Raw genomic sequence first — 19,847 nt, forward strand, 5'->3', positions numbered from 1 at the left:
ATTCTGATAATTCCCAATACCCAGGTCCAAGCCCTGGCACCTGACAGGACAGGTTCACGTGCTCCGTCCCCATAGGTTCCGGGTGAGTCATGTGGCCCATAATAGATCACCCCTTAAATGGGGCCACGCTATGGCTGGGAAGAATATTTGAAAATTACTGAAAGGAATATGGGTAGTTGATAAAAGGTGCAATGCCTATATTGTCCTGGGCTCGAATGCAGTACCCAGCAGAAATGACAGAATTGTTCTTTACAAATGTCTGAAGTGAAAATAATTTGAAACAAGCATAGGGAATCATGGAGGATGTAGGAAGTGAAAAGAGTCACATCAGCAGTTACGAATGTGGTGTGAGACCAAGATTAAAATGTAACATAGTACACGAAGCATAAAGATTGCTTTACTTTGAACTTTAAATTCAACTGATCAAAAAGATGCAAATGACAACCGTGAATGTAGAAATGCTCCAATACACAAATGCCCAGCCCCCAAAATAAACAAAGTTTTGACTAAAGCAACTACACTGAAGAAACTGTTGAAATGTGTTGGTTGCAATAATCTAATTTTAAGCCCAAAAGGCAAGCAGTTTACAGGAACAAGTTTAGTATGATTACGTAACTAAATGTGGAGTACTTCAATGGCACAATATAGTTTTGCACAAGCTTCTGTAATTGTCACATGTAATGACTCACTCTTTGGGTTTTGTTGCAATCAGCACCCTCAGAGGCCTCCGACTGCAATGGAACTGATTTAAAATTGTCTCCACTTCCAGAAGTGGCCGAAGGAAAACCAAATCCTCATTGATGGAGTAAATCTTCCTTCCAACCTGAAGTCCTGCTATCTATAGTGCAAATGAAAAGTCAGAATAAGAAAAAAAAGCATAGTCATTATGGATTAACAGCCAGCATGATATTGTCCAAAATGACACCTAATTTCAGTTTATGATATAAATTATAGAACAATGATAATAGCAGCAACCGTTCACCACTTTAAACCAACCTGCACAAGCAACTCATGAACCAGTGCAGTTGTTTCAGTATTGCCACATCCCCCCAAGAATGAACACTCTTCAGAATTAGTGTCATTGCAACCAGTTCCATAATTGGCACACAAATGCACATTTCATAGGTAATGTGCACTGTATGAGGGAAAGTCGAAAGTTGAAGTTAAACAGTGAGTCGGAAGGCTTCAGCTGTAACAGGCTGGGACCAAGTTACATGGTAAACAAGCCCATGTCCTCTTAATTCAAAGCAAACCTTTCCACTGAATTCCAAAAATGTATTAATATGGAAAATTTGAAAAGCAAACATGTAGTTTTAATTAAATTTGTTTTTTTCCTGTTCTGAAATAACTGATATCCTGGTTTACATCAAGCACATCTGTTCAGCTTTTACACAATAAGCCTGCTGCATGATAATGCAGTTGAGACATTGTGACCAGCATCCTTAAAGGTTTTGTCATTTACCAGACCAGCGATCCATGCTTAGTATTCTAGTCTCCTATGAGCTCTTTTCACTACTTCCACAAGTGCAGCTCTGAAAGCAACCTAATGAATTTAACACAGAATTTCTCAAAGATAGTTTTAGTGAGCAAAGTGTTTATTAGCAAAGACATCTGTCGACTTCCAAAGTGACTGTATTTCCACTACATTCCAAACATCTATCTGCCTCTTAATTCAGTGCTTTTGAACAATGGGCTTTTCTGCAAATTTCCAACAGCAGTCTTAATAATTCTTTGTCCCTAGGAAATTGAAAATCTAATGGGAAGTAGACTTATTCAAATAAACTGCTCAAGTATAAGAGATGTTGGTTTGCAAAATATAGGCATCAAGAGGTGCTATAAGTAGTGCAAAAAAGGGGGGATTGAAAAGGGTAAAACAAACAGAAACTATTAATCAACATTACTGCATTCTTTGATCTCTATTATGAATTCGAATAAAATAAGTCCACTGGAATCTCATTCATTCAAAATCTTTCTCAAGTCATCAATTTGCACAGCTTTGTTTTTTGAAGATTGAATTTGTCTGCAACGCTTCCATGAGTGAGAATTTGCATAACTGTATACTTAATTTGAATTTCAGAAATAAGAAATTATTTTTAATTTATATGAAATCTATAACTGATAGGTTGATTACTGGACAAACTGACAGAGTTGCTGTCTCTCTGAATAATAAACACAAACCGGTCGAGGAAAATATATGTACTGCGTGAAACAAAAACCTCTTTAATTCTACTTCCACTGGATTAGAAATAGAGAGAGAGAGAGAGAGAGAGAGATAGACAGACAGACAAGTGACACACATGAAACAACCTATTCAAATTTGCTGTAGAAATGTTATCACCATGCTGCCGTTGGCCAATTCCGCTGTGAAATGGAGGAATTGCATTTCTGTGATGGAACTGCCTTTCTACATTCGAAAAATCTCCGGAGACTTATCCATCAATTCTTAAGTCGATTAGCTATGATGCAATATTCTGATGCCAAGAGGCTACCATAACCTCTCAAACAACAAACCCCACCAGGCAAATTATAGCATGCCCAACTGAGTAGTAGCCAGTCACCGTATGTCATTTTGTAATTTCAAACGTATCATCTTGCATGAGAAGAAATTCCCATGACCAGGGGTATCAAATGTGATTATGGAGCTCAATACAATTTTTTAGAACGATTAGATTTTTCAAAACAGTATCAAATACGCAAACCAGACTATAGTTTTTAAACCTGCTCAGAGTATTAGTAAGACAAGCATAACAGGGAGCACTGTAGCACAGTGGTTAGCACGGTGCTTCACAGCTCCAGTGTCCCAGGTTAAATTCCCGGCTTGTGTCACTGTCTGTGCGGAGTATGCACATTCTCCCAGTGTGTGCATGGGTTTTCTCCGGTTTCCTCCCCACAGTCCAAAAACGTGCAGTTTAGGTAGATTGGCCATGCTAAATTGCCCCTCGTGTCCAAAAAGGCTAGGTGGGGTTACTGGGTTACGCAGATAGGGTGGTGGCATGGGCTCAGTGCGGTGCTCTTTCCAAGGGCCAGTGCAGACTCGGTGGGCCGAATGGTTTCCTTCTGCACTGTAAATTCTACGATTCTATGATAGCAAACCCAGTTTTCATTATGACCCCAGTTTGGTCGTGCAGTACTTTACATGTTATATATGTTATAACCTAGAAGGACAAGAGCAACAGATGAATGGGAGCACTATGACCTGCAAGTTCCCCTTCAAGTCTCATACCATCTTGACTTGTAAATATATCGCCGTTCCGTCACTGACACTGTGTCCTGGAAATATCCTTCCTAACAGCACTGCAGGTGTACCTACACCACAGTGACTGCCGTTGTTCACAACAGTGGCTCACCACCATCTTCTGAAGGGCAATAAGGGATAGCCAGTATCGCATTTCATCGAAAGAATAATTTAAAAACATAGACATCATGTTACAAATTTGAGTGTTCTGCAGATAGGTCTTCGGTTCAATGGTGATTTACTTCCATGGCAATTGACTTACACTGCCCTATTATAGTGCAACCCAGGGGAATTACAAAAGCAGCCTCCGAAATGTGAACTAGTGTCTTTCACATATGCATGCCTTCAATTGACCAAACAAACTCTTGATGAGCCAAGCCTGAATTCAAAGCGTCAAACTGCAAGAAATGCTTATTTAATTACTGTAAAATCACTCGTCTCCACTGCTGCACCAGTCGACCTGCTGCTGAAACCCTCGTTCTTGCTTCATCTCCAGACTCAGTTACTTCAATGATGTTCTGGCAAGCCTGATACCTCTAGAAACTTGAGGGCATCCAAAACAGTGTTGCTTGCATCTAAACCCGCACCACGTCTCATTCACCCATCATCCCTGTGCTCACGGACCAACAATGGCTATGGTCTGACAGCACCCAGTTTTAAAATTTTCATCTTTGTTTTCCAATCTTTCCACGGGGCTTCATCTCCCCCAATATGCGGCCTTCTGCCAACCCACATTTCAAGTATTACTCTGGCTAATTTGCACTAGCTCCAAATCCACAAATACCTCAAAATGACAATTCTCGTCTATGTTTATACCCCTTCAGAGGCAAACTCTTTTCCTTTCTTTGTGCCTCCTCCAGCCTCACAACCTTCTGACTCAGTGCTGCTCCAATTCTTCGTTCTTGTGCATCCCTCACTTCCTTCACTTCACCACTGGGAGACATGCCTTCAAAGGTCTAGACCTGAAACACTGGAACATGCTCCCTCTCACACTCCACCATTCCATTTCCTTCATGAGACTCAAATACGTTGAGCTAGAAAATCCTAAATTAGCAAATATTTGAATATTCCCATTCTTGATCCACTGCTGCATGGATCCAATATTTTAAGTCTTTTTGTGCAGTAACACGTATTGGTGTCCATCTGTCCAGGGCTGTACTATACATTGGGTCTGAATTGCAATATTACAGCAAAGGAAAACAGGAATTACCTCTGCAGAAGAGCCACTTTGAACAGATTTCACCACAATGATCTTATTTTTCTCCTCAATTTCAAATCCGTAACACTCTTCTTCAGGGAAAATCTAGGGAAAGGAAACAAATTTAAGAACATTTTCACAATCTCCATGTCATTGATATGAAAAAGCAAAAAAACATCTAAAATTATTTGTATCACCATCCAGAGTATGCTGATCCACACCTCACCCATGTTCATACAAATCAATTTAAATATGCAGTATACAACTGCAGAATTGTACAGAATTGTTTCAACACTTGGAATGTTTATTTCCACTGCAGAGCATTCATTTTCAGTCCAATTCAAATAATTACTTCCTAACTAGATCCAAATCTTGAAACAAAGGTTTGTTTTAATGCATCTTCAATTGCACTTTGATGCTTGAAAAGAGTTCTCCTTCGAAGTAGGAACTAATCCCCTGCAGTCAGTCAATGGAAACGGTGAATAACAGGTGGCAAATCTGCTCACACTAGTTTTGTGTCCCCGAAGATGAATTTCAGTTCCTGGACATCTAATTGTTCTGAAGAGGACACATATTAGACTTGAAACACAAACTCTGTTTCTCTTCTCCACAAATCTGCTGAGTTCTTCCACAGAATTTTCTGCTTCTATTTCAGATTTCCAGCATCTGCAGGATTTTGGTTTTGTACTCCTGAACTTTTCTTCATGTGTCAAATCTGGTCATTGCTACGCTTCATTCATAGGGATTCCTGTGCTGTATCGTTCTTTGAATGGCAGAACAGGGCTGAAGGCCAAATGGTCAGCATATGTTCCTGTGTTCCAAAGTCAGCTGTTGCCCACTATACATTTTGACATTAGTAAGTTTTTTAATTTAAAGCTGGTGAGTTGTTTATTTTCCATTACAAGCATAAAAACATCCTAAATGATTCATTGCATGCTACAGACATAAGAAACTTTTTCAAGATCCCCAACTTGCAACAAAATCGGAGTCGACCACAGTAGAATGCAATATGCAAAACAAGAAACAAAATGTCAGATGTTAGATGTGATTCCACGATTGAGCAGCACTTGCGAAATAATCTGGAGTGCAAACAGCTCCACAAATAACTAATTTAAGATAATCAGTTCAACTCATCATATGGCTCATTTATACCAGCTGGATGTGGCATACACTCATATGCAGGGACTGGTTCCCTACAAAGTATAAATTAATTTGCTCAAGCCCGAGCCTTTTTTGAATTAACTGGAAGCCGATAGCTCCCGTTGTTCCCACTGTGGCAACACCGTGGCCAATCAGAGTTGCCTTGCCAACCAATCAGCACCCTTTTCTCCTGTAGTATTTCAGCAACCGTAATAATTTGCTTTCATCTCGTTGTGCTTGTCTGAAATTCGGCATGCCTGATGAGTACAAGAGGTAAAACTTCAGCAACTTGTCTTTTTTTCCCCAACAGTTCCTTTAATCATTGTTTCCTTGCACGTCCCTATTTACTTGCCATCCTTCCTTTGGAAATACTTATTCAATAAAAGCCATGATTTGGAGATGCTGGCGTTAGACTGGGGTGAGCACAGTAAGAGGTCTGACAACACCAGGTTAAAGTCCAACAGGTTTGTTTCAAACACTAGCTTTCGGAGCACTGCTCCTTCCTCAGGTGAATGAAGAGGTATGTTCCAAAAACATATATGGACAAAGTCAAAGATGCAAGGCAATGCTTTGAATGCGAGCATTTGCAGGTAATTAAGTCTTTACAGATCCAGAGATGGGGTAACACCAGGTTAAAGTGGCATGAATTGTCGCAAGCCAGGACAGTTGATAGTGTTTCACAAGCCCAGGCCAGATGGTGGGGGATGAATGTAATGTGACATGAATACAAGGTCCCGGTTGAGGTCATACTCATTTGTGCGGAACTTGGCTATAAGTTTCTGCTCGGCGATTTTGCGTTGTCGCGCGTCCTGAAGGCGGCCTTGGAGAACGCTTACCCAGAGATCAGAGGCTGAATGCCCTTGACAGCTGAAGTGTTCCCCGACTGGAAGGGAACATTCCTGCCTGGCGATTGTCGTGCGATGTCCGTTCATCCTGTAAATAATTAATTACCTAAAGGGATATGGAGGGAAAATGGGATCAGATTATTGACTTTGATGATCAGCCATGATCATAATGAATGGCGGAGCAGGTTCGACAGGCCGAATGGCCTGTTCATGCTTCTATTTTCTATGTATCTTTCTATGTATGTATGAGAAAGACTGGTTACAAAAATGGCTTCAATCACTAATATGTGAAGAAAATCTGCTCATTTGCAGTGAAACCTTTCTTTAATAGCCCAGGAGAAGTGGTTTGGGGGCAGACGGGGTGGAGTGCAGTGACACATTAATTGTGCAATGTCAACCATCACAGAGAGAAATGCTTGGAAGAACCATCCAGTCCATAATCTTCATTCAAAACCTTAGGTCTCCCAGCATATCACCTGATTGCTGGAAAGTTTTTACCTATTGAAAGTTGAATCCAGCTAATAATGATCCTTTGGCTGATAGTCTTCCTTACATCAGTCCTGAACTTGCCATAGTCTTCCAATCATGGTTAACCTGAAGCAGTGTACCAGATAAATGTCTTCTTTTTCTCGTAGTGATTGATGTAAGTTTAAAAGGTCACATATCTATGCTGAAGAAATTTGAGGTTTATTTAACCTTTTCACACAACTCAAGTTCTTGGCAGTAGGGACCAGCTTGTTCTGTACTGCTTCAAAGGCTTGAATCTTTCCCTTATGTTTAATTGCATATACTAATCTGTTTGATCTTGCCCCACCTCAATTTTGATTGGTATCAATACAACACGACTGAAAACCTGTTAAAAATAAATTAGGCTGTTGCTGGTACTAAAATATTTACAACCAGAAAATACAGGCGTACGCATCCAATATTATGCACTCACAAAAACGCCTACTTATGATGACACTGCAAATTAAATCAAATTCATATTGTTCTTGATAAAATTTAAACGTAAAATAGTCTTTTAAAAAGTGGTTATGAAGTAATAGATGAGTTGGTGTTAATTTTCCAAAATACCCTATATTCTGGGAAAGTTATATCAGACTAGAAAGTAGCAAATATACCCCCTCTCTTCAAGAAGGGGAAAAAGACAGCAAACAGGAAGCTTGGCCAGTTAGCCTTGACGTCCGTTGTGGGGAAGGTGGTAGAATTGGTCATTAAAGGAGCAATTTATTATGTTTAGCGTGGATAAAAGATTGGATGATTGGCTTGCAGAAAACAGACTTTGCATAAATGTTTCTTTGTCCGACTGGCAATGACAAGTGGAACCTTGCAATGGTCAGTGTTGGGGCTTCAACTTTTTACAATTTGTATCAATAACTTAGATGAGGGGAGCGAAGGCATGGTAACTAATTTTGAAAATGACACATAGATAAGTAGGAAAGTATGTTGCAAAGAAGACATAAGGGCCGGGATTCTCCCCGACCCGGCGGGGCGGGGGGTCCCGGCGTGTTGGAGTGGCGTAAACCACTCTGGCGTCGGGCCACCCCAAAGGTGTGGAAGTCTCCGCACCTTTAGGGGCCAAGCCCTCACATTGAGGGGCTAGGCCCACGCCGGAGTGGCTCCCACTCCGCCGGCTGCCGTGAACGGCCTTTGGCGCCACGCCAGCCGGGGCCGAAAGGACTTCGCCGGCTGGCGCAAGTCCGCGCATGCGCCGGAGCATCAGCGGCTACTGATGTCATACCGGCGCATGTGCAGGGGAGGGGGTCTCTTCTGCCTCCGCCATGGTGAAGACCATGGCAAAGGCAGAAGAAAAAGAGTGCCCCCACGGCACAGGCCTGCCCGCCGATCGATGGGCCCTGATTGTGGGCCAGGCAACCTTGGGGGCACATCGCCCCACGCCCCTCCCCCCCCCCCCCCAGGACCCCGGCGCCCGCCCGCACCGCAAATCCCGCCGGTCAGGTAGGTGGTTTAAACCACGCCAGCGGGAGAGGCCTGTCAGCGGCGGGACTTCGGCCCATTGCGGGCCGGAGAACCGCCGCGGGGGGCCCGCCGACTGGCGCAGCGCGATTCCCGCCCCCGTCGAATCTCGGGGGGGGGGGGGGGGGGGGGGGGGCGAAGGATTCAGGACACGGCGGGGGCGGGAATTCGGCCCCGGGCGATTCTCCGACCCGGCCCGGGGTGGGGGGGGGGGGGGGGGGTCGGAGAATCCTGCCCAAGGAGTTTGCAGGTTAACAGAGATAGGGTGAGTGAGTGGGCAAAAGTCTAGCGGGTGGCATATAATGTGGGAAAATGTAAAGTTTGACAGGAAAAATTAAAACGTACAGTATTACGTAAAAGGAGGACGACTGCAGAATTCCAAGGTGCAGAAGGATCTGTGTATTCAAATACATGATTCACAAAAAGTTAGTTTGCAGGTACAGCAAGTAATCAAAAAGGCTAATGGAATGTTATCCTTTATTATGAGAGGAATTGAACATAAAAGTAAGGATGTTCTGCTTCAGTTATACAGGGCAATGGTGAGACACATCTCGAATATTGTGTGCAAGAGATGGGAATGTAGAACTCTAAACACAAACAGATCAGCCATGATCTTATTAAATGACGGAGCAGGCTTGAGGGGCCAACTGGCCGACTTCTGCTCCTACCTTGAATGTTCGTAACTCACAGGAGGATTCTTTGGCATTACTAACTTAGCTACAACTTAACCAGCTTATCAGCTGTTTTTTTTTAAAACGTATTTTTAGTAAGGTTTTGCAGAATTTTTCAATTATAAAACAGTAGTAACAATAATAACAAAACAAACTAGATTGAACATTAACATAGTGCTGTAGCCACCTGGGGTGGCCACTGCCCAACACAAAATGGAAGATTGCAAGGAATGCAGGGAAAATGGACATGTTGTAAAGCAAGCAGCTTGCAAAGCGATTGTATATTGGGACGACTGCAGAAACCAGTTTTGACTGTTGCAGAAACCAGACAGCACTGTGAAAAGAAACCAGTTAACATACTAATGAGGCGATACCGGGCGATCCCCAGATACAATGGAAACAAGTTAAACACAGATCGATACATTCTATGGAAGGCCAGACCCTTTGGCGCCAGAGGAGCACAAGACAATAAGTCCCAAGAACCGCCCAAGCGACCGAGGAACTGCCCCATGATTGGGGGGTTCAAACATATCGATTGGGAAGAGATCCAATCGATTCCAAGCAGGTAAAGGAGTCCGCCCAAAGGGGCGCGGATCCCCTGGGACCTATAAAAGAAAGGTCCCACACATGGTTCAGTCTCCTGGCTCCTGTCTCCTGATCCAGCCTTCGGACAGCAGCCACCAACAAGTAAGTGCCTCCCAACGACCGCTACCAGAGATAGGCACTCCTGACGCCCTTTTTAATTGATACCAACCTGAAGTCTGCAGACCAGAGCAGAGCAAGAGGCCTTGTTCCCTGACCCAGCAGTTCCTTCGAGATAAGTATTAGTTATTTAGCGGTAGGAATAAGTTTAATCCTTTTAGCGTGTGCATGGGTAGTTATTATAATTGTATTATAATAAACTCAGTTGTTTGGACTTACTAATTGGTGTACGGTTTTATTGCTTTGAACTTCACCTTGAAGCTTGTGGCGGTGTCTTAACGACACCTGGCGACTCCAGAGCTTAGAACAGAAACAGAGCCAAACTGAGTGTTAAGCACACTCACACAGAATGACCAACAGTGCAAAAAGAGAATATACAATAACAATTAAATAGACATTACCCCACGCGACTCCGTCTTCCCACACCATCCCAATGAAGCACTCACACCCCCACCCCCCACCCACCCCCCTACCGATTGCTGCTAACATTTTAATTTTCCCCGAGAAAGTCGACGAACGGCTGCCACCTCCGAGTAGACCCTCTTCCGGCAAACTTTATTTTCTCGAGGCTGAGAAATCCAGCCATGTCGTTAACCCAAATCTCTACACTTGGGGGCTTCGACTCCCTCCACATTAATAAAATCCATCTCCGGGCAACTAGGGAGGCAAAAGCCAAGACGTCGGCCTCTTTCGCCCCCTGAACTCCCAGGTCTTCTGACACTCCAAAGATCGCCATCTCTGGACACGGCACCACCCATGTGTTACGCACCTTGGACATTGCCCTCGCGAACCCTTGCCAGGACTCTCTCAGCTCCGAGCATGCCCAAAACATGTGGACATGGTTTGCAGAGCTGCCCTTGCACTCATACAACTGTCTTCTACCCCAAAACAATTGCTCATTCTCGCTGCCGTCATATGTGCCCGGTGGACCAACTTAAATTGAATTAGACAAAGCCTGGCACATGATGAGGAGGAATTAACCCTGCCCAGGACCTCTGCCCACAGGCCCGTTTCCAACTCCTCACCTAGCTCCTCCTCCCACTTGCCCTTGAGCTCCTTCACCGGTGTTTCCTCCGCCTCCTGTAGTTCCTGGTAGATATCCAACACCTTCCCTTTCCCTCCCCCACCTAGGTGTCGGAGCCCACCCTGTCCTGTATCCTCAGTGGCGGAAATGCCACTACCTGTTTTTTCAGGAAGGCTCGTACTTGCAGATATTTAAAGGCGTTTCCTGGCGGCAGATTAAATTTGTCCTCTAGTTCCTTCAAACTGATAACGCTCCCGTCTATGAACAGATCTCCCATCCTTCTGATGCCTGCCCTCCGTCAGCTCTGGAACCCAGTGAGTAACTTATGTTAGTGCCCAAAGATGTAGGTTTCCACAAGTCTGTGTGTTGTGGAGTTGCTAACAATGGTTTCACATAAAAACAGAAACCTAAAAGAACTTAGGGCAGCACGGTAGCATGGTGGTTAGCATAAATGCTTCACAGCTCCAGGGTCCCAGGTTCGATTCCCGGCTGGGTCACTGTCTGTGCGGAGTCTGCACGTCCTCCCAGTGTGTGCGTGGGTTTCCTCCGGGTGCTCCGGTTTCCTCCCACAGTCCAAAGATGTGCGGGTTAGGCAGATTGGCCATGCTAAATTGCCCGTAGTGTCCTAAAAAGTAAGGTTAAGGGGGGGGTTGTTGGGTTACGGGTATAGGGTGGATACGTGGGTTTGAGTAGGGTGATCATTGCTCGGCACAACATCAAGGGCCGAAGGGCCTGTTCTGTGCTGTACTGTTCTATATAACTGTTACAACAGGTCTTGGTTTAACTTCTTGGTTTTCAGCTGCTTTCATTTTATATAAAGGAAAAAACAGAAAATAAAAAATAGAATAGGGAGCAGGAAAATGAGGCAGCTATCATGTTTAGTTTCAACGTAGTGATGATTATTAATAGATCCGAGCTTTAAAAATAATTAAAGCTGCTTTAATTCATTCTCAAACATAATTCATTATTTGAGAAAAGTGTGAATATTATATTGGGGGGAAAAAAAAACAACCATCTTGAGAGACAAGACTCTTCCCAAGACTCTTCCCATTGATCTCATTTAACAACTTTTCGATACACTGACCAAGATCAGAACAGGTTTTAGCAATGATGACGGACACGTTCATTAGCTCAAATGAAGAAGTTAGGATCTTGCTTGAAGCATGTGGCCATAACTGCATAGGATTCAAATTCAATTTAAAACACTGGGGACGAGCTAGATTTTGATATCAGAAATTGAATTTCCTGAATTTGAGCTACTATTCTATTTGCATTTAGCGTGAACTATGAAGGCCATCAAATTATTTCTGGAATAGGATTGGCGGGTTAATCAAATCAAAGGCAATCTAATGGACTTTCATGTATTTCTGAACAATAGACACGGTAACAATAGGGGTAAATTGGAAGAACATCACTGCAAAAAGCTGATAAGACAGTTGGACTTCACCAAAAACATAGGGACCATTTCAGTCAACAGAATTCTCCAGATTTAAGAATCAAAATAAACAACTTTCAGACAGGGCTGCTTGTAATGTAAAGACTCAATGTTAAGCATTCAAATTAATTCCATCAAAGTAAACTATTGAGAGAAACTTCATGCTTCATGTGAAGGCGAGATAGAAAGGACCACCGATCACAGAACTTGTCTTCATGTCAAATTAATTATGCCCCTATCCGAGGATTCTCCACCACAATACATAGTTTTATTTGGAGATTGTAACTCAGCAATCAAAGAAATGGAAAAGCTTTGAATGGTTACAATGGTTACAAAGGGAGGTTCACTGCCATCAGATGATAAGAGCATAAGACAATATCAGGATGTTGATATGAATGTCTGTCGAACGTTGTTTTAACTGTGATTCAGAAACAGGCTATAGAAAATTGTGTTTCTGGAATTTGTATTCGGTGTTCAAAGCACTACAAGCAAGACAGACAAGCAGATCTCTTTTGTTGGGGGCACGGCAACCAAACTTTAAATTCAATTTCAATAAAATTGAAAACAATTTTGTTAAGCTTTGCATCATCTTACAAAGGAATATTCTACCCTAACAAAACCAACGAAAATAACGGTTTCTATTTTTGCAGGTTTCACCCAAACGGCCATTGTTCACATGTGAGCCTAAATGTCAGCACTCGAGAACGACAACTATTTACGTAGCACCTTTAATGTAGTTAAAATATCCCAAGACGCTTACTCGAGCATTATCAAACAAACTTAGGCAATGAGACAGATGAATGAAAAATGAAATGAAAATCGCTTATTGTCACAAGTAGGCTTCAAATGAAGTTACCGTGAAAAGCCCCTAGTCGCCACATTCCAGCGCCTGTTCGGGGAGGCTGATACGGGAAGCAGATTGGAGCAGATGTTCGAAATCTTGGTCAAAGAGGTAGGCTTTAAAGAAAGGAGATAAGAGAGGCAGAGGGTGGGGGCCTAAACAATGGAAGGCACAACCACCAATGGTGGAGGGATTAAAAATGATGGTGCATAAGAAGCCAGAATTAGATGTGTGCCAACATTTCAAAGGGTTATTGGACTGGAAGCATTTAGAAATAGGGAGAGATTAGGCCATGAAGGAATTTGAAAACAAGGATGCGAATTCTAAAAGCGTTGTTGTATGACTGGGAGTCAATGTAGGTTTGCAAGCTCAGGGGTGGATAGCAGAGCTGCGATTGGTGCAAGTTAAGATATTGTCAGTGGAGATTTGGATGACCTCAAGCTTATGGAGAGCAGAATGTGGGAGATCAGCCAGGAGCGCATTGAACAGTCGAGTCCAGAGGCAACAAAGGCATGAATGAGGATTTCAGCAGCAGGTGAAGTAAGACAAGTGCAAAGTAACAGAGATGGAAATCGACGGCCTTTATGATGGCATGAATAGGTCAGAGCACTTCAAGATGAAATGTGACACAAAAAAAGCTAACAGACTGGCATATTCTCAGACTGTTAACAGGGAGTGGGATGGAGTCAGAAGAAGGGTCCGAGGACGATGGATTCAGTCTTTCCAACATTCAATTGGGGGAAATTGTCTGGTATTCAATACAGATGTCAGATAAGCAGCTTGATCTCTTGACTATTCTCGTGTTGCTAAGCTAAGTGGTGATGAGGGTGAGAGTGTTGCCAGTGTACATGTGAAAACTCATGCTACGCTTTTGGATTATGTCATCGAGAAGGCCAGGGATAGTTCCTTGAGGGACACTATAGAGGTAATGGTAGAGGAACAGAAGGAATAGCCATTGCAGGTGATTCTTTGGTGACAATTAAACAGCTAACAATGTGATCAGGTGAGACCAGTTGCATCCAGCTGGATGACAGTGGAAAGGAGTTGGAGGAGGATGGTGTGATCAACTTTGGCAAAGGCCACGAATGGGAGGAGGTCGGAGTACTTCCGGCTTTACCGAGGGACCAGGCAGGGTTGCCCCCTGTCCCCCTTGTTGTTTGCATTGGCAATCGAGCCGTTGGCGATGGTGTTGAGGGATTCAGGGAGGTGGAGGGGTTTGGTACGGGGTGGGGAGGAACATAGGGTGTTGTTGTATGCCGATGACCTGCTACTGTATGTGGCGGACCCGGTGGGAGGGATGCCGGGGGTGATGGAGCTGCTAGCTGAGTTTGGGACCTTTTCAGGCTATAAACTAAATCTAGGCAAGAGTGAGGTGTTTGTAGTACACCCTGGGGACCAGGAGGAAGGAATTGGTAGGCTCCCGCTTAGGAGGGCAGGGGAGAGTTTTAGGTACCTGGGGGTGCAGGTGGCCAGGGACTGGGGGACTCTTCACAAGCATAATTTCACCAGGCTTGTGGATCAGATGGAGGAGGAGTTCAAGAGGTGGGACATGCTGCCATTGACGTTGGTGGGGAGGGTGCAATCCGTCAAAATGACGGTGCTTCCGAGGTTCTTGTTCCTCTTTCAGTGCCTGCCCATCTTCATCCCCAGGGCCTTCTTTAGGAGGGTGACTAGCAGTATTTTGAGCTTTGTGTGGGCACATAGGACTCCGAGAGTGAAGAGGGTTTTCCTGGAGCGAGGGAGGGATAGAGGCGGGCTGGCGCTGCCCAAGCTTTTGGGGTACTATTGGGCGGCCAATATGTCAATGGTGCGTAAATGGGTGATTGGGGGGGGGGGGGGGGGGGGGGGGCGAAAAGAATTGCAGATGTACGAGCCTGGGTGCCTTGGTAATGGTGCCGTTGCCGCTTTCTCCTAAGAGGTATACCACGAGCCCGGTGGTGGCGGCGACCCTAAGAATCTGGGGACAGTGGAGACGGCATAGGGGGGAAACAGGGGGCTCGATGGAGGCTCCATTAGGTGGAAATCATCGGTTCATCCCGGGGAACACTGATGGGGGATTTAGGGGGTGGCATAGGGTGGGCATCAGTAAACTGGGGGACCTGTTTATTGGCGGGAGGTTTGCGGGCCTGGGGGAACTGGAAGATAAATTTGGGCACCCCCAAGGGAGCATGTTCAGATACTTGCAGGTAAAGGCGTTTGCTAGACGACAGGTAGAGGAGTTCCCTTTGCTCCCCTCGCGGGGGGTGATGGACAGAGTGCTTTCGGGGGTGTGGGTCAGAGAGGGGAAGGTGTCTGATATTTATATGGTAATGCAGGAGGTGGAGGAGTCGTCAGTGGAGGAGCTGAAGGCTAAATGGGAGGGGGAACTTGGGGAGCAGAAAGAGGACGGGACTTGGGCGGATGCCTTGGAGAGAGTCAACTCTTCCTCTTCATGTGCGAGGCTTAGTCTCATCCAATTTAAGGTGCTGCACCGGGCCCACATGTCCAGGACTAGGATGAGTAGGTTCTTTGGGGGTGAGGACAGGTGCACCAGGTGTTCGGGGAGTCCAGCGAATCATGCCCATATGTTCTGGACATGCCCGGCACTGGAAGAATTCTGGAAGGGGGTGGCGGGGATGGTGTCGAGGGTGGTTGGATCCAGGGTCATACCAGGGTGGGGACTCGCGATTTTTGGAGTTGCGGCGGAGCCGGGAGTGTAGGAGGCGAAAGAGGCCGGTGTCCTGGCCTTTGCGTCCCTAGTAGCCCGGCGGAGGATCTTGATTGGGGGGGGGGGGGGGTGTTCTTCATTATTGTTTCTATTTTTTCTATGGTTATGTAACTTAATATTGTGTTAATTTAAGTTGTTGTTAATATGTTTTGTTGTTCATTGAGGATGGGTGAATGTTTATGATTGCTATCATTATTGTTATTGTTGGTATTTTATTGCAGTTCGTTGTTGTTATATAAATACATTTTTCAATAAAAAAAATTTTTTTTTTTTTTTAAACTTTGGCAAAGGCTCTATTGACCAGTGACTAAACCGGAGTCAGTTCTCAACTAACATCCAACCAGGTGGAATTACTGAATTTGGATCAGGACAAGAACTTGACTGAAATTTCCCTTCCTTAGTGCAAGTGATCAAAATTGGAATCCAGCACCACTACCCAGCTTGAGGAGCAGAGCAAGAGTTAAACTAGAGTTCTTCCTCAGCTTCATTTTTCCCTCCCTTTCAGCATTCTAACGGGAATGTTCCCTCGGCAACTCTGTTATCCACTTCTCAATCCTTCTCAATATGCACTCTCATGGAATCATAGAATGTTTGCGGCACAGCGCTGGCTGAAAAAAAAAGGCCACCCAGCATAATCCCACTTTCCAGCATTTAGTCCAGGACCCTTCAGTTTACCGCACTTCAGGTGCACATCCAGAGCCCTTTGAAATGAATTGAGGGTTTCTCCCTCTGCTGCCCTCTCAGGTAGTGAATTACAGACCCTTCACAACAGTTCTATGGGTTGAATTCAATTTTCCACTTTTCTGCCAACCTGACATCGATATCTTCCGATGACCCTTTCCTGGAAAGCGCAGGAGATGCGCCATTTTCCCTTTTACCTCCTCCCTGTCCGGGGCCCCAAACACTGCTTTCAATTGAGAATACAGTTTCTCTGCTCACAATACTCCACATTAGGGAGATCAAGTGCAGGTTGCATGATTGCTTTGTGGAACACCTCCACGGTAGCATTGTGGATAGCACAATCGCTTCATAGCTCCAGGGTCCCAGGTTCGATTCCGCCTTGGGTCACTGTCTGTGCGGAGTCTGCACATCCTCCCCGTGTGTGCGTGGGTTTCCTCCTGTTTCCTCCCACAGTCCAAAGATGTGCAGGTTAGGTGGATTGGCCATGATAAATTGCCCTTAGGTGACCAAAATTGCCCTTAGTGTTGGGTGGGATTACTGGGTTATGGGGATAGGGTGGAGGTGTTGACCTTGGGTAGGTGGTAGGGTGCTCTTTCCAAGAGCCGGTGCAGACTCGATGGGCCGAATGGTCTCCTTCTGCACTGTAAATTCTATGTAATTCAGTCCAAAAACCTGTCATTTTCTTTTACACCTTGCAATCACAATGGCCACTCTGACCTCGGTCTCCTACAATGTAATAATAATAATAATCCTTATTAATGTCACAATGTAACACTGCAATGAAGTAGAGCAGCACAGTGGTGTAGTGGTTAGCACTGCTGCCTCACAGTGGCAAAGTCCCATGTTCGATCCTGGCCCTGGGTCACTGTCCATGTGGAGTTTACACATGCTCCCCATGTTTGCGTGGGTTTTGCCCCCACAACCCAAAGATGTGCAGGCTAGGTAGATTGGCCACGCTAAATTGCCCCTTAGTTGGAAAAAATGAATTGAGTACACTAAATTTATTTTTAAAAACACTTCAACAAAGTTACTGTGAAAGTCCCCTAGTCACCACTCTACGACGCCTGTTTGGGTACACCGAGGGAGAATTCAGCATGTCCAATTCACCTAACAAGCTCATCTTTCGGTACTTGTGGGAGGAAACCGGAGCACCCGGAGGAAACTCACGCAGACACAGGGAGAACATGCAGACTCCGTGCAGTGACCCAAGTCGGGAATCGAACCCGGGTCCCTGGTGCTGTGATGTAACAGTGCTAACCACCATGCAGCCCATGTTCCAATGAAGCTCAATACAAGCTCAGAGAACAGCATCTCATCTACTGATTCAACATCTTACAGCCTTCTGAATTCAACATGGAGTTCAACAATTTCAGACCACAATCTCTGCACTTATGTTGTTAACCTTATTCTTTGCAGATTTTGGTTTTACTGTCTTTTTAAAAAACTTATATGCTTGCAAGTAGCAGCTATTCATCACTGTCATTCACAACTCCTCTCGACAGAGTTTCTTTACTTGCCTTCCACCACCCACAATTTGGCTATTTAATCTCTCTTGCCTTCTACCATATCACAGTCCTCCCCTTTTTCAGTCCTCACCGTGCCATTTTCTTAAAACCTATTACATTGCCAACCTATTTCCCATTCTGATGAAAGGTCAAACCTGAAAAGTTATTTTTTGTGAGGGAAGCATCAACTGATGTGCTTTTATTTTTTTTAACAAAGAATTTTATTGAGGTATTTTTGGCATATAAAACAATGACATTGTATAGAACTGTACAAAAGGAAAAGCAAATAACGCATAGTACAGACCACCCCCCCCCCCTGCCCCGCCCCTGCTGATGATTAATTCTCTGCGAAGAAGTCAATGAATGGCTGCCACCTCCAGGCAAGCCCCGTTAGTGAACCTCTCAAGGCGAACTTAACCTTTTCTAGACTGAGAAAGCGCGCCACGTTCGAAAGCCCTGCTTCGGTCTTCGGGGACTTTGAGTCCCTCCATGGCAACAGTAATCGTCGCCGGGCTACCAGGGAAGCAAAGGCCAAAATATTGGCCTCCTTCTCCTTCTGGACTCCCGGGTCCTCCGACACCCCAAAGATTGCCACCTCAGGACTCATTACCACTCCAGTTTTCAAAACCCGGGACATGATGTCCGCGAATCCCTGCCAGTACCCCGAGTCTAGGGCACGACCAGAACATGTGCACGTGATTAGCCGGCCCACCGGCGCATCTGGCACACTTGTCCTCCAGCCCGAAGAATTTACTCATCAGGGCCACCGTCATGTGGGCCCGGTGCACGACCTTAAACTGGATCAGACCGAGCCTGGCACACGTTGCCAGGGCCGCCAAAGTGGTGCCCCATACAATGCAGGCTCCATCTGTTCCCAGACAGACCCAGTGCCCACCATCCATTTCCTTATCATCGCTATGTTGGCCGCCCAGTAGTAGTTGCTGAGGTTCGGCAATTCCAGGCCCCCTCCCCTCTGCTCCTTTCGAGCATCACCTTCCACACCCACGGGGACTTCCCCACCCAAACAAATACCATGAAAATTTTATTCAGCCTCTTAAAGGAGGACCTCGGGATGAAAATGGGGAGACACTGAAATATGAACAAGAATCTTGGGAGAATCGTCATCTTGACAGTCTGCACCCTCCCCACTAGTGACAGCGGGAGCGCATCCCAACTCCGAACCTCCTCCCTCACTTGTTCCTCCAATCTAGTCTCTGGGGCCTGGTATAACAGCCTAACCCAATCAATGAACCCCTCCCCAAACACATTTTGAGCATGAGGGCGTAGACCCCCTACCCACTCTTAGGAAGGTCAGTCCGTCCAGGAATCGTTTTGTCCCCTGGGGGTTTCCAAAGTGTATAACTTACTATAAAAGTTCCTATACACCTTGTTCAGCCCTGCCGGGTCCCCCACCAGATTTCCCTCCCCATCCGCTATCCTTCCTATCTCCCTAGCCGCTTCTCTCTTCCTTAGTTGTTGCGCAAGCATTCTGCTGGCCTTCTCTCCATGCTCATATATCGCACCTTTTGCCTTTCCAAGCTGCTCTACAGACTTACCTGTGGTCAGCGCCCCAAACTCGGTCTGCAGCCTCTGTCGTTTCCGGAGTAACTCTGGCCTCGGGGACTCCGCATAGCTCCTGTCTGTCCGTAAAATTTCCTGAACCAGTCGGTCCGTTTCTGCCCTGTCTGTCCTGTCCCTCAGGGACAGAGATAGAGATCAGCTCCCCTCTCACCACTGCCTTCAGTGCCTCCCAGAGCACTGCTGCTGAGACTTCTCCGCTATCATTTACCTGCAGGTAATTCTGCATGCATTTCCTGAGTCTCTCACGCACCGCCTCGTCCGCAAGCAATCCAACTTCCAACCTCCATTGTGGGCGCTGAAAGCTA

The 19,847-nt window shown here is 45.3% G+C and overlaps 1 protein-coding gene across 1 annotated transcript in view; it reads right to left on the reverse strand.

Moving 5' to 3' along the window:
- prex1 (phosphatidylinositol-3,4,5-trisphosphate-dependent Rac exchange factor 1) overlaps window positions 1–19,847 on the reverse strand; it is a 273,537-nt gene that overhangs the window by 91,706 nt on the left and 161,984 nt on the right. Inside the window, exons 17-18 of the mRNA XM_038803244.1 lie at window positions 4,446–4,538; window positions 690–838 (exon numbers count right to left, since the gene is read on the reverse strand). Coding sequence (XP_038659172.1) covers window positions 690–838; window positions 4,446–4,538 — 242 coding nt within the window. The remainder of the gene's footprint in view (window positions 1–689; window positions 839–4,445; window positions 4,539–19,847) is intronic.

Source organism: Scyliorhinus canicula, chromosome 7 (assembly GCF_902713615.1).
Source record: "Scyliorhinus canicula chromosome 7, sScyCan1.1, whole genome shotgun sequence".
Lineage (NCBI taxonomy): Eukaryota > Metazoa > Chordata > Chondrichthyes > Carcharhiniformes > Scyliorhinidae > Scyliorhinus > Scyliorhinus canicula.